We start from the raw sequence: 13,906 nt of genomic DNA, 5'->3' as shown, positions 1-13,906 counted from the left end.
CCAACAAAACAAACAAAAATCCAGAGAGCTGCCACTCCACAGGCTCCACAGGGGTTGGAGGTCACAGGATTTGGCATGTTAGAAGCCATAGTCCAGGGCTCTTTCTCCACTTCATAGAGAGAATAACACTGAGGATTGGGAATGTGGGACAGAGGCCCATGCCCCTTGCCCTTACACATACCCAGTCCTGTGAGGATGTCTGTGAGAAGCAGGTGCCAACTGGGCTGTGCAGCATTTATTCTAATCAGTGCCTCCCCCATGGCAAGGAGGCCTTGGGTGTCCTCTTCCCTGAGGGGTAGCCCAGTGTCCAGACACTGGTTCAGGAGGGCCCGGCTGTGGGTGTAGAGGCCCTGGGTAAGGGGCAACTGAACTTGTGTCTTCAAGGAGAGGATCTCAGGGATAACAGAGCCCAGGTCAAGCTTCAGGGCGGAGACCATGTCATCCACAGCTTCCTGCAAGGAAGAAGAGCCCATGAGCGTCAGAATGGGAGAGATCATCCCCAGGGTTCCATTTTCTCTCCCTGGAGACTCACAAGGTTTGTCCTACCAGCTTTCCACCTTTCATGGCCCACCTACTGTCACATCCGCTGTGAAATTATTTAAAATCCACTAGTTGCCCCTAGGGCTTGGCTTGCACACCTGTCCATGCAGGCTGAGGTATCGAAGCATGAAAAGCAGGATGACTCAAAGGTAGATCTGTGGGAATGTGGTTCTCGATCTCTGCAAGTGCTTGTGGGGAGGAGAACATGGAGTTCCCATGTGTACTCTGAGGGCTGGAAGGCCTGATCTTGCTCACCCTCCTTCAGAGGAGGAGGAAGGCAGCACCATGATCTCCTTCACTCCTGTTTGCCCAGCCCCAGGTAGGGAGGGTGGGCTGGCACCTGCAGCTGGTCCAGGGCCAGATGCACAAGAGCTCGTCCACACAGAGCTTTCACATTCCCTGGATCCTCCCGAAGTATGGAGTTGAAATCAAACATGGCCGTCTTCTTCTGACCCAGGAGCCCATAACAGCGGGCTCGGACAAGGAGGGACTCACTGGCTTCACTCCCTGAAGGAAGAAAATGTGGTCAGGTACAACCTTGGCTGTCTCTCTTGTCCTGGGTCCCATCTAGTGCTCAACCTTGGTGGGCACAGGGACACAAGGTCCACCCTGGGGAGCAACCACCCCACTGGGTACCGAGACAGAGCCAGATAGCCAGGGTTAATGGCCACAGGGCAAGAGAAACCCAACCAGGAGAGGTACTGCCTGGGAGGACTGGCCGATGGTTTGGGGTATTCTAGGAAAGTCTATGACTCTGCGGGGGAGTAGGCAGGGGTTGAGTAGGACATGTTAGGCCAGGGTAGAGAGAAGAAACACTCAGTAGGTACAGTATGAGGCTCAAGGTGGGCAGCAATTCCCAGTGAACTCTGGGAAGGAAGTTTAAAGGAAGAAAATGTGGTCAGACACAGCTTGACCACCAGACAGAATGCTTCCACCATACTCCTATATGTCTGTCTGGTGTCCCCACAGGGAACCACCCAGTGACCTGCAGGAATCGGTTCACTAACCACTTCCCTCCCATGGACTCTCTTCCACTTATTCTGAAGAGGAACAGTGGAGAGGTTCCGGTATAAGTCATCACAATCTGCATGGTCACACTACCCCCAGCTCTGGCCATGCCACTGTCCAGGGACTTGCATGTGCACTGTATGCAGCACACCCAGGGCAGGCCTGTAGCCACCCAGATGGGATAGCTTGGCGCCATGTAGAGGGCAGGTGTGGCCATACAGAACATGTCACTACTATGAAAGGCTCAGGGGAGCCAAGGTCTGGCCTACACCTCAGCATGGAGCATGCAGGGGAGGGCAATCCAGGAGCAGGGCTGTGTCTCAGTTAGCCCAGGCCCTTCTCAAGCCTTGGTATGTTCATGGACAGCCAGGGGTTCCAGTACTAGGTGCTCTTGGTAAATGGTCCCATCTTGTCCCCACCCTGGAGGCTCCAGGGTGCAGGATATTTCGGAGAAAGCTCGTTCACAGATCCCATGAGCCCCATGCATCTGGCACAGGATTGGACCCCTGAGGCTGCTGTGGGTTCCTACCTGCAGCAAAGATGGCCAGAGAGAGATAGGCGATGGCTTCCCTGGTGTGGGCCTCACTGTCTGACCCACCTGGCCGAGCCCGCAGGATGCTTAGTGCCCGTGTGTGGCAGTGGTCTTGCAGCAGCTGCAGGTCCTCATGATGGAAGATGTCCAGTGTGTGCCGGAGGCAGGCGGTGTCTCCAGACTGGGCTACCTTCTTTACTAGCTGTGGATGTGAGATCAGAGCCATTGTAGTCCTCGTCACTGGCACTCTTTTCTTCCTACCCATGCCCACTCTAGCGGCTGCCAGTAGGAGGGCCTGGCTCTGTTTCCACAAGCCTGGGGTTGGGGGAAGCTGTGTATTCTGAGCCTTGGAAGGTTTCCTTTGAACTGCAGCCCCAGCCACTTAAGCCTTTGAAGGTATGTTTGTCTTCATCTACTGTGGCTCCTCCAAGAAGGACAGGGGAGGGGAGAAAGGAAATGCTGGGTAGAGCAGAAGCCCACTCCCCAAAATGGCGAGGTGGGTGTGGCTCTCCTTTTCCTGAGTCACCTGGGTGGAGATCCCACCCCAACACGCTGACACAAGGAAGGCTTGAACAACAAGCGTGCACCAAGGACCTTCAGGACAGCATGTGACAGGGACTTGAGGAGCTCCTCAGAAGGTGAAGACCAAGAGCCAAGGGTCTGACCAGACTCTAGCCAGGTGTCCTTAGGCAGACACAAGCTCCTCCCTCCATGACTCTGGGAGACACAACATTGTTTCCCATGAGCCTGGTGCGGACTCCCATTCCTGGTAGAAAAGGATTGGTTGGTTCCAGGGTGATCTTTCAGCCCACCTGTCTGCCCAGGGGATCAAGATTCCAGCCAGGCAAGAGAAGAACATAGAAGCTGGCTGCTTCCTCAGCCCAGACTTTGAGGCCCGAAATCACCCAGAAACAGGACCTCAGTGCAAACAGAGAGCCCCAGGACACCTAAGCCAGGTCCTAAACTCTGCCATTCCAGGGGAAGGTTCTCAGAGGCTGGCAAGCAGGGGGTCAAGGGCCTTGTAAAATCCATGCTTCTGTCCCAGGCTGAGTTATGTTCAAGCTCAGCTTATCTGGGAGGATTGAGTAGGAACTTAGCCTATGAAGCATTTGTTCTTGTCCACTTTTCATTATACCACAGCCAAAGCAAATAGGAAGCACCTAGTGTAAGCAGGTGCCTCCCAGGTCCCAGCACCACTGCAGCCAATTCCCTTGACAATTTACAGGAGCAGGCACAGATGAGGAAGCTGAGGGTCAGAGAAGCAAGGGCTGGATACAGGTGGTGAGTTGGGGTCCTCATTAGGTCTGCCTTTTCCAAAGTCTAGGCCACAGGGAGCAGAGCTGGGGCCATAGGATGCATGGTGTCCCCTGCAGAGCTGAGCCCATTCCTTCCTGCACCAGCCTACCTGGGCCTACTCACCTGGTTGGCATCATAGCAGAAGCCCCTCCGCAGCTGAAGCAGGGCCAGCCGCACCAGCACAGGGGCTGCCTGGGGCCTTCGGGAAAGAGCCACCAGCAGGGATTTGTGAGCATCATCCAGGCGGCCCAAGCGGTACAGGGCATCAGTCGCTAAGAGGCAGGAAGTCTCATCCTCTGCATCCATCCCCATTAACAGGGTGGCCAGCTGGTAAACTCCATAGGCATCCCTATGGAGATGGTGGCTCAGTATGGGACAAGGCCTTTTTCTACACCCCCTCCATTGAGGTCAGGCCTCAGATGAATCTTGTTCCCATCCATGCCCATAGTCTGGGTAGCTCCTTTCCCAGTGAGCTGCAGAGGGACGATTATATCACCTCTGTCCAGACTCCTAATTTGCTCCTTCATTCTCTCCTGCTCCTTCTACCACCCCATGGGGCAGGCGCTACACAGACGTAGGCACCATTCTGCCTAAGGACCCCAGCAGAATGCGCCTCAGTTTCCTTCTTGTAAACAGAAGAACTTGATGGTTTAGCTTTGCTGGGCTCATCACAAAGAAACATAACCCCAACAGCAAATCACACGAGGGCAGAGGAAGCTCATGGGGAGGGGTGGGGTGTGAGGTGTGGACTGACAGTGGTGGAGGAGGGCTAGGCAGCTGGAGGTGCACCCACCAGACAGCAGTGTGTGACCTGTGTCTGGGAGGGGAACGGAGGCAGCACTTGAAATCAAAGACCCTTCCTTGGAGCTGCCTACTGAGCCAGAGCTATACCTTTCTCCCCTTTAAGACAGGGTGTTGTGGAGACAAGGTGTTTAGCAACAAAGAGAAACTTAAAACTCATTATCTACTGCAGGTGGGACAAGCTACAGCTTCAGCAAAAACTCCATATTTTTAGACATTATGTGCACAAAAAGAAACAACCAGAACTACACACCGCAGGGGGCTAATGTTCAAGGATTTTGTTTTTTTTTTTTTCCATTTAAAAATGAAAAAAGTGTGTGTGGTGGTGGGAAGGGGGGCAAAGAGATGGCTCAGTGGTTAAAAGCACTGGCTGTTTTCCCACAAGATCTACCTTTTTTTTTTCCCCAGCATCTACTTGGTGACCACAATTCTAATTCCCAAGTCCGAAGAGCTGTCGCCCTCTTCTGGCTTTTGCTGGCACTGCACACACGGGATACATAAAATAGGCCAGCAAATTAAAAAAAAGAAAAGAAAAGAAAAAGAAAATTATTTTAAAAGTTGTGTGTGTGAGCACGTGTAAGTATGTACGTACATGAGAGCAAGTGCCCTTGGAGGCCAGAGGATTCGCCTGACCCTGGAGTTATAGGATGAGGTGAGCTTCCAGGCAGGCTGCTGGAAACTAGGCTCTTATCAGCACTCACTCCCGCCCCCTGCCCTTTTCGATTTTGACTTTTTGGTTTGTTTGCATTTTGTGTTTTTGAGACAAAGTCTCGCTTTGTATGTATCTCAGCCTGGCCTGGAATTCACTGTGGAGTTCAGGCTGTCCTCCTGCACCAATCTCCCAAGTGCTGGGGTTGCAGATGTGAGCCAACACCTCCAGCTTGTTCTTAACATTAAGGGGAGAAAGCCCAGAAGCCACCACTTTCCGAGACACAGGATCCTGAGATCTCAGCCCTGGCTCCAGATCCCGAACTTGGCATAGGGAAGCCATCTAGCAAATCCCAGCGCAAATTTCTATCCGACTTCCCTTGCTAGCTTCCCCACCTCTGGCGCGAGGCAGAGTCTCACCCCTCCTGCGCCTGCGCAGTCTTTTCCGCGTAGCTCGGCGAGCGCAGCAGCATCTTGCGGCCCTCCTCCCGCAGCACTGTCAGCAGCAGCCCACGCTGGTTCCAGGGCACGTAGGCCTTGGCGACCAGCAGCGCCTCCTCCGGCCGCAGCCGGCAGGCGGTGACATAGTCCAGCGCTCCCAGAAAGGCGCTGCCCGCTAGCACGCGCAGCAGCCCTCGGCCGCACAGTGCGCGCACGCAGCCTCCCGCGTGCGGCGCCGCGCGCTCCACCACCGCCTGGAAGTCCGCGCGCGCGCGCCGCGCATCGCCCGCGTGCAGCGCGCAGAAGCCGCGCAGCGCCAGCAGCGACGCGTGCTCTCCAGTGCGGTCCCCCGCGCGCTCCCCGGGACGCCTGGGACTGAGGAGGCGCTCACACTGCGCGCGAGCCTCCGCCACGTCCCCAGCCAGCAGCAGGCACTCGGCCAGGCGGGTGCCCAGCGCGGGTCGCCGTCGGGCGGGTGCCACGCGGAGCAGGACGCGGAGCGCGCGAGTCACTGGAACCAAGAGCTCGCGGTCCTCATCCCGGCGCAGCTCGCCGCGGCTTCTCACAGCCTCCAGGAAGCGGTCGAAGCCCAGGTCCGCGGCCTCCTGCGCTTGCGCCTGCAGGCGTTCGCGGTCCTCCACGGACAGCAGGGCCTGGAACTGCCTCCGCGCGCCGGCGGGGCTCTCGCGGAAGGCCTCCTGTAGGTCCCTCAGCATGTCCCCGGCTGGACCATCCTGGAAGAAGGTGGCGGCTGCGCGGATGACCAGCAGGGCCGCCAGGTGCTCACCTAGGGAAAGAAACAGGTGTGGGCCTGCTTTCTTACAGCTCGCTCTGTCAGCTCAGGGCATCTCCCCAAAGTCTGCTAGAACCCAAGGCTCCAGAACCACAAGGATGACTCGGAGCCTACGGGCACTCAGAGAGTGATGCCACAGGACTTGTGTAAGCACCACAGCCAGCAGCTCCCGATGCCACCCAACATTGTTCCCCCCGGAGTGGCTCTTGTAGGCATCACTTCTCAGCCCAAATGGAAGTTTATTTATATTCCTTTCCGCCCTGACTTTTAGTAATGGGCTTTAGTTTTCTTTTCAGGGATGTAGCCCCTGTACCCAGCCCATTCTGTGAAGCTGGAGTTCTGACTCTGATTTTGTAGGGTCACCAGTCCTGGACATCTATGCTGTTCTGCCTTCTTGGGACTCAATACTTGTCTGTAGGAAACAGAGACAGCAGAGGGCACAGAAAGGGCACTCAGTTATCTGAAGTCCTTATCCGAAGAGTGGCTGGGTGTCTGCCCCCTCCTCATTGTTAGGAGGGGAGTTACAGTTATGGACACTCCCCAGGGTCTGAGGGTGGGTGCGGGAAGCACACTGCCACATCCCTGAGGCCAGCGAAACAACAACCAACCAGTTTGCACAGACTGGCTGAAAAACCCACCACCACCAGGGTTCCCTGCCCAGTCCTGGTGGCAGAAGCCAAGGGTGGAAGGAAACAAAACGTTGTGAACAGAAGGTCAGCCTTGGAAGCAGCAGAGGCCCCCAGCAGCTGCTGACGTCACACCCATATCTCCGTCGGAGAATACAGGCACACACAATACATTTCTTAATTTTCCCACAAGCCAGTAAGGCTGTAGCCATTTTTCTTCAGTTTTGCATATCAGAGAATCTCTATTTTATTTTAAATTTTGCTGACTCTGACTCTTCTCCCATCCCTACAATGCTGACTTTTTTTCATTATTATTTTACTTCTCAGTTAATTTTCATGTTTTTGGGGGTGGTGGTGGTGCTGGATTTCAAACCCAGCTCTGTGTATGTACATGTTAGGCAAACACTTAACCATTTATTATATATCCCAGCTAGTACTTTTTAAATTGTACACCAGACATTTGAGTGATGCTTTGTAAAGACTCTGGATTTAGTTATGTACTTCAGGTGAGGGCTGAACTTTGTCTTAGTAACCAGTTGCGTTGTCTAGACTCAAAACTCCAAATTCTCTCTGTCTTCAAGAACAAGTGTTCTTTTTAGTTCCTGAAGCTGCCACCTGATGCTTTACACAGACCATTTTGTCTCTCCTACCTGGGTTCAATCCAGTTGTCAGCCATAAGTTTATATTCAGATTGGACCTCATCCCTTCTGTAACCCTTCAGAACTTTGCTTCCCAAGTTTCTACTTTATTCATCCCCGAACTTTCTGACATCCTCTCAAGCCGGTAAAACCATGGGTTTCAGTTGTACACATGACTGCACAGAGGAAAAATCTCCAAGCTGCAGTCTCACCTCAGGTAGCCCCAGTTTTATGCGTCCAGGCAGTGACCATCTGACACTGTCAGGTACTTGCTTTTGGTATTTCGTCCAAATGAGAAGACTGTTGCCTGTGGGATGGGAGCCCTCTCAGATCTGCTGATCTTTCCCAGGACCAGATCTGCTGTTCACTTTCGCAGTTTTGACAGCCTGGGTCTTCTAAAGTGCTATCTCATTGTTTTCTTTTTTTCTGAGGTTCACTAATTAATTTTTCTTCCAATCGGCTGTGTCCAAAGAAAGTACTTTTCTGTTGTGTTAATTTGACTCTATCCTGTTGCAATGGCGCCGACAATTTCCTGCACATTGTACTTGACATCTGTGTTTTCTCTGTAGGGAAAAGGTTTCCCCAATTCCTTTATTCATTTGCCTTGCTGATAGTTAGGAGCTCCATAGGTACTTTGCATACGGTTGTCTTTTCTGTCATTGCATGTTTTGAAAACATTTTCTTCTCTGAGAATTGTCTTTCCATCTTGTATAGGTGTGTGGGAAAAACTTTAAATTTTAATTTTATAAAATGTATTAATTTTCTCATTGTCTCTACTTTTGTATCTTTTAAAAATTTATTTATTTATTTATCTATTTAGAGTACACTACAGCTGTCTTCAGACACACCAGAAGAGGGTATCAGATCCCATTACAGATGGTTGTGAGCCACCATGTGGGTTGCTGGGAATTGAACTCGGGACCTCTTAACTACTGAGCCATCTCTCCAGCCCCTACTTTTGTATCTTTTAAAAATATTTATTTATTTATTATTATTATTTTCTGAGGGGGACAGGACTTCTGTATGTAGCTCTGGCTGTCCTGATACTCATTCTGTAGACCAGGCTAGTTGCAACCACGGAGATATGCCATCTCTACCTCCCAAGCATTGGGACTAAAAGCATACACTACCCTGCCCAGCAGTCCTATATGATGTAATGCACTTTTGCCTACCAGATGCATCAGAGCCAAGACATGGAGCTTCACAGTTCTCTCCACCAGATCCCCGCGCCCCCCACCCCCCACCCCCAGTATCTCACCCGCGTCTGGGTCCTCAGGAACCCTGCCACTCAACAGACACTTTGTCTCTCTTATCACATCCCAACAAAGGAGCTTTGTGTGCTCGTCCCTTTGTGCCCCGTGAGACCCTCTGGACAGCTGATCACTGACTGAAATCCACAAAACCCAGCAAATGAAAAGAAACCTTCTCTTTATAATTTGGCTATCTTAGGTGTTTTGCTATCATAAGAGAAATCAGATAGCATCAACCCCTCTGCAGTCAAGTCTTCAATGCCAACTTTTTAAATCATCTTCCGTCCTCTGTTAACTATGTCCGCACTTCTGCTACACATGTCTCAGTGGGTTCTCTGCAACGCTTCCTCCCAGGTGAGGGCCATGGTCTCCTGTCTGAGAGTCCAAGGACCCTTGGTAGATGGCCCCGGTCTGGACCATCCTTCCAGCTTCCCAGCTTCCCACCCTTTCCAGCTTCTGTCCCTCCAGCCTCTGCTTTCCCACTCCCTCAGCCTCCCCCAAGCCTTCTAGGTTCCAGCAGGTCTAGACCCGCTCTGGCTCCCAAATCACAGTCCATCCACAACAGCGGAAGAAGCATGCTCACATCAGTTTGAAAACCGTCCTGTGGTTTTAAGAGTAAAATCCAGACTCTTCCAGGCCCTGGCCTTCGACCACCTCCTCCCCTTCAACCACCCTGACTATTTGGTGGCATTTCAAGCTTTCTTCCCAAGGGCATTGGCATATGGTTTCTTATGCGTGGACTCTGAAAAGCCACCTATCCTGAGAAGCCTTCCCTGACTGACAGCCAGATTTGTGCCTTGCATTTAGTAAGACAAGACTTTTGTTTGCTCCCTTTTTAGGTTCTCTTGTCTTTTCACTGTGGTGTCCTCAGCTCCGCCTCCAGCTCCGCCCCTAGCTCAGCTCCCAGCCCCGCCCCCAGCTCCGCTCCAGCCCTAGTCCCAGACCCAGCTCTGGTCCCACCATAGGCAGGTTTTAGCTGTGGCTGGAGTGACTGTTGCCATGACTCTTGGGGAATGTGACCTGTGAGTCACTCTCCTACCTTGGGGTCTACTCCCTGTTGAGTCAGGCTGAAGGTCCCGGCTGCATGCTGCCAGGCAATCCTCAAACCTGCCCCGGTGAAGCAGAGCTTCCGGTGACATGGCACCCGTCCAGCTGCCTCTGGGGTCCAGGGCCTCCAGAAGCCCCCTACAGTTGGTCTCTTGCTGGCTGGCTCTGGTCTTCAGATTTCCTGAGAGGTAGTTCTGGAGGGTGCCAAGCAGCCTGGGGAGGTAAGGCTGCTGGTGGCTATGGATGAAGGCCACTGTCCTGTCTGCGCTGCAGGCAAAGTTCTGAAGATAGGCAGCTATGCCCTCTGTGGCCTGGTCCACAGACAGGACCCAGGCCAGGGCACGCGTCAGCTGCAGCTCCAGGGCTTGCTGGGAATGTGCATCCAACAGAGTGTTACAGCGCTGTACCACTTCCACGTGACGCCCTTGGGCCAGCAGGCCAGCCAAAAGGTACAGGACAGTGGCAGGGTGATCCGGGCAAATGGCACCGAGGAAGGCAGAGGCCAGTGGCCCAGTCAGGGAGACTACCGCCATGCCATCCCACTGGATAGCAGGGATCTGGCTGTCCCCACGACACCAGGCCTCCAGGGTAGCCACCACAGGTGCCCCTGGGGACTCAGCCAGAAGAGCCCGTACATGCCGCACAGCTGAAGGGGAGTGGCAGCTGAAGGCGGCCAGGTAGAAGGCGGTGGCTAAGGGCAGCTCCTCCAGGGCCAGGTGCTTGTCCCCCTCCTGGCAGAGGCAGGCCACGAGCTCCTGAGCTGACATCACAGTCTCAGTCCCCACTGGCCCATGTCCGGTCTTCCTGGGTACCTGTAGACGGAAAACTGTAGTTAGCGTCCAAGTTGTTACGTTCACCTGCCCTGCGGCTGCCTTTGAGCCTGGCCTCGGAGAGCAACCTCCTGGCTTCCACCCCTAAATCCTCAGGATCTGTGCAGACCCCACTGTGTGGAACCTGAGACCTGGCCACTAAAGAGATATTTGTGGCACTCTCGGCAGGCAGTCTCCAAAGCTGGGCATGCGCTCTGCTAGGGCCTGTCAGGTTGGGTTTCAAGTTATTCTTATCTCTTGAACCTCAGTGGGATGGGACCCTGCCTACTCTGGTCAGCCTAAGAGGGCTTTGGTGTTCAAGCTGGGGGTGGGGGTGGGAGACTGAGTGATTACAAGATCAGGGGCTTGGGAAGACTCTGGGACACCTGGCTCCTTCTACCTCCAGGAAGGTAAACAAGCTCAGAACTCCAACCCAGTACCACACCCCTACCCACCTGCTCATGCCTGTGTGATGCAAGAGGTGTCTGCCAGGTCTGAAGCCGGATGGGGAGCACTACCAGATAGCCCATGGTGGGGAGCACTACCAGACAGCCCATGGTGGGGAGCACTACCAGACAACCCATGGTGGGGAGCACTACCAGACAATCCACAGTGGGGAGCACTACCAGCAACCCATGGTGAGGAGCACAGACAGCCTATGGTTGGGAGCACTACTAGATAACCCATGGCGGGGAGCACAGACAGCCCATGGTGGGGAGCACAACCAGACAACCTGTGGTCAGCTCAGAGAAAGACTCTGAGACAAGTCTGTTTTCTAACCCTGCCCTCTGACCCCAGGAACTACTCTTGTCCCCAACAAGCCCTCCGTGACAGACACTTATACATATTCCTACCCTGTTCACACTCACAAACTGAGCCAGCCAGGTCTGGGTATGGAAAAGCTCTGATGACTCAAATTCCTTACTAGGCCGGGTTCAGGAGTGGTGGGTGCAGTTGCTGGTCAGCCCCAGGGGCTCTGGGCCTTTAGAGACACTGGCCCAACATTGTAGACACAGAAGCGCTCTAGCTAGGCCAGTTTCCAGGGAGAGTGTCAACATCCCAAAGCTGCCTGGCTGCTCAGCTATGCCCTCTAGTGGCCAGACCTGCTCAGGCTGCGGGGAGGGCAAGGGAAGGAGGCAAGGCTTCACTGGGCTTCAGGGGCAGCCTTGGAGGAGAGAACCTAAGTCTCAGAGGAGGGGGGCTCAGGAGTGTACAGTGTCTGGGTTCCAGGTGAACTGCCCCATACCTATGCTAGCCCCTGCCCCGCAAGTTCAGGCTTTGCCTCTGTGTCCAGAACTCAGCCTTGGATTCACTGATCGCTTCTTCACCCCATACCACTCCTGGTCCCACTCCCCTCCCTGCAGGCCCCTGTCCACGTTGGGGATCCTGTGGTCTTCATATTTGCCCCAAGTCCTTGACCCCACTGGACAAGTAGGCTCAGATCTAGTTCTGTGCCCACAGCCTGTTTCCTGGGGTTGCCCTGGCTCTGGCAGCCCTGCTGAACCCTTCTTTGTTGGGGATGACCAGGTCTAGACTGAAGAGGGGGCATAGGGTTCAGTTTTAGAAAGAGGAAGTAGAGGGTGTAGCCTGAGAATCAGTTATGGTTCCGTCAGCTGCACTATGGGGCATACTGGGTAACTAACTTTATATGACTTCAGAGGGGTCTGCTTTGGGTGGCCCCTCCCAACTCACCTCACCAACGTGTCCAGGTATGGGCCAGCACTGGATCCTCTGGGGCCCCTGGGGACTGGATACAAGGCTGCTGGGAGGAGGGGTAGCTTCCGGGGATATATGGTCTACACACACCCCTCTGTGGAGGGAGCTGTGATACAGAGAGCCTGGGTCTGAGGGAGCAAGGTGAGTTCAGTCAGCAAAGCCCACGTCCCTGTACAGTCTACCTTCTCTTCAGCTCCTTGACATTCACAAAGGCACAAAACTCTTGCAGTTGGCAGTGGTGAAGGCTTATTAAGAAATTTCCTATTATGTTACTTTGATTATTTTCATTTTAATTACCCTAATTAGGCCAGCTCTGTAATGGAGTGGGCTGTCCCATGGGGCTGTTGGAAGGGCCTGGGGCACAGAGGGGCACTGACTATGGCAATCACATTAGCCCTGATCTGTCCCCGGTGCCCTGCCTGGGTGTATGAGCCTGAGGGCCTGCAGGCACTGGCCAGATGGCCCATCTTCTGGTTGGGATTGGGCTGTGACTGCAGCTCCTGTTTGAGAGCAGCATGCCTGGGTGCTGGAACCCACCTGTCCACACTGTCTTCTATATTGTGTTTACACCTCTGATACTGTGGTAGATAAACACAGGCTGCTGGAGCTGGGTAGGGAGTCCAAGGCCTGTGGCTCCGGGTTTCAGAATCTGGACATGGGAACCCATCACATGGCTTTAGTCTCCCTGGTCCAAAGATTACTGCTGTGATGGACTCAAATCTAGCTGGTGGTGACTGTGCTCTATATAGGGCCTGCTACCCTAGACAACCTGTGTGGTCGGGAATCCAGGATATCTGAGCAAGAGTCAGCCCTGCTCCACAGTGACACCCTTTAAGCAACCTATGAGAAGAGTTGCACAAGAGCTGTTCCGACCATCTGAGCACTCCTCTGTGATGACAGTTCTGTATCTGAGGCTGTGCCTGGCTCCGGGTGAAGAGGGGCAGTCATTGTAGCTTCCGGGGCTTCCTGCATACAATGTTTAAGCAGGGCCTTGGGATGCCCTTCAATGGAAAGAGCACTGGGCTAGTGACCAGGGTCTTCTCAGATGAACAGGGAATGGGACAGACATTGAGGAAACTCTGAGGCCAATCTTGTGGAGTGCGGGTCTGGGTGACTGAGTCACTGTTCTGGGACAGTACTCACAGGGCTTATAGGGAGCTCTCTCTCAGCTCTCCAGAGGAAGACTGGGAGACACTGTTCCCATGGGAGGTCTTTGTGGATCCTCTTCCCAGATCCCCGATGTTCTCCCAAGAGGGCTGGATTAGAAAGGTCTGGTGCATCTTTCTAGAATTCATTCATGTCACCCACACAGTGGGTAGTGGCCACCCTTTCATGACAATTACCAGTCAGATATTGATGTGTCCCTGATGCTTTAACTCCAGGAGTTGGGAAAATGGTCCCCCTTTCTGGTGAGGATCTGAGCCCCCCTGACCTGAAAGCTGGTAGTGGTGCTGGATACAGGTTAGGCCTTGGTGCAGCTCATAGGTGAGTTGGCCAGTTTGTCCATCCCCAAGGGAGTCTAAGTGTCTCTTTGCTACTGACATGTTCCCCCTAAGGACTTCTCGGGCACCTCGTCCACCTGCCTCTATCCCTTCTCCTCCATAGGTGCTCACCTCAGGAGCTCACCTCAGGGGCTCACCTCAGGGGCTTACCTCAGGGGCACACCTCAGGGGCTCACCTCAGGGGCACACCTTAGGGGCACACCTCAGGGGCTCACCTCAGGGGCACACCTCAGGGGCACACCTCAGGAACTCACCTCAG

At 53.8% G+C, this 13,906-nt stretch overlaps 1 protein-coding gene and 1 long non-coding RNA gene across 3 annotated transcripts in view; one reads left to right on the top strand and one right to left on the bottom strand.

Annotated features, from left to right (window-relative positions):
- LOC116097125 overlaps window positions 1-4,738 on the top strand; it is an 8,553-nt gene extending 3,815 nt beyond the window's left edge. The window contains exons 2-6 of one of the 2 annotated variants that reach the window (XR_004121229.1): window positions 385-535; window positions 2,357-2,476; window positions 2,905-3,036; window positions 3,306-3,361; window positions 4,586-4,738. This is a non-coding gene — a long non-coding RNA (uncharacterized LOC116097125). The remainder of the gene's footprint in view (window positions 1-384; window positions 536-2,356; window positions 2,477-2,904; window positions 3,037-3,305; window positions 3,362-4,585) is intronic. The other variant, XR_004121228.1, reaches the window with a different exon arrangement.
- Ttc34 (tetratricopeptide repeat domain 34) overlaps window positions 1-10,387 on the bottom strand; it is a 16,650-nt gene extending 6,263 nt beyond the window's left edge. The window contains exons 1-6 of the mRNA XM_031379712.1: window positions 9,613-10,387; window positions 5,246-6,053; window positions 3,500-3,725; window positions 2,078-2,282; window positions 881-1,047; window positions 182-452 (exon numbers count right to left, since the gene is read on the bottom strand). Coding sequence (XP_031235572.1) covers window positions 182-452; window positions 881-1,047; window positions 2,078-2,282; window positions 3,500-3,725; window positions 5,246-6,053; window positions 9,613-10,387 — 2,452 coding nt within the window. The remainder of the gene's footprint in view (window positions 1-181; window positions 453-880; window positions 1,048-2,077; window positions 2,283-3,499; window positions 3,726-5,245; window positions 6,054-9,612) is intronic.
- Between the last annotated feature and the right edge of the window lie 3,519 nt (window positions 10,388-13,906).

Source organism: Mastomys coucha, unplaced genomic scaffold, assembly GCF_008632895.1.
Source record: "Mastomys coucha isolate ucsf_1 unplaced genomic scaffold, UCSF_Mcou_1 pScaffold18, whole genome shotgun sequence".
Classification (NCBI taxonomy): Eukaryota; Metazoa; Chordata; class Mammalia; order Rodentia; family Muridae; genus Mastomys; species Mastomys coucha.
Note: the sequence above shows the minus strand (reverse complement) of the source record. Positions and strands in the feature narration are given on the sequence as shown.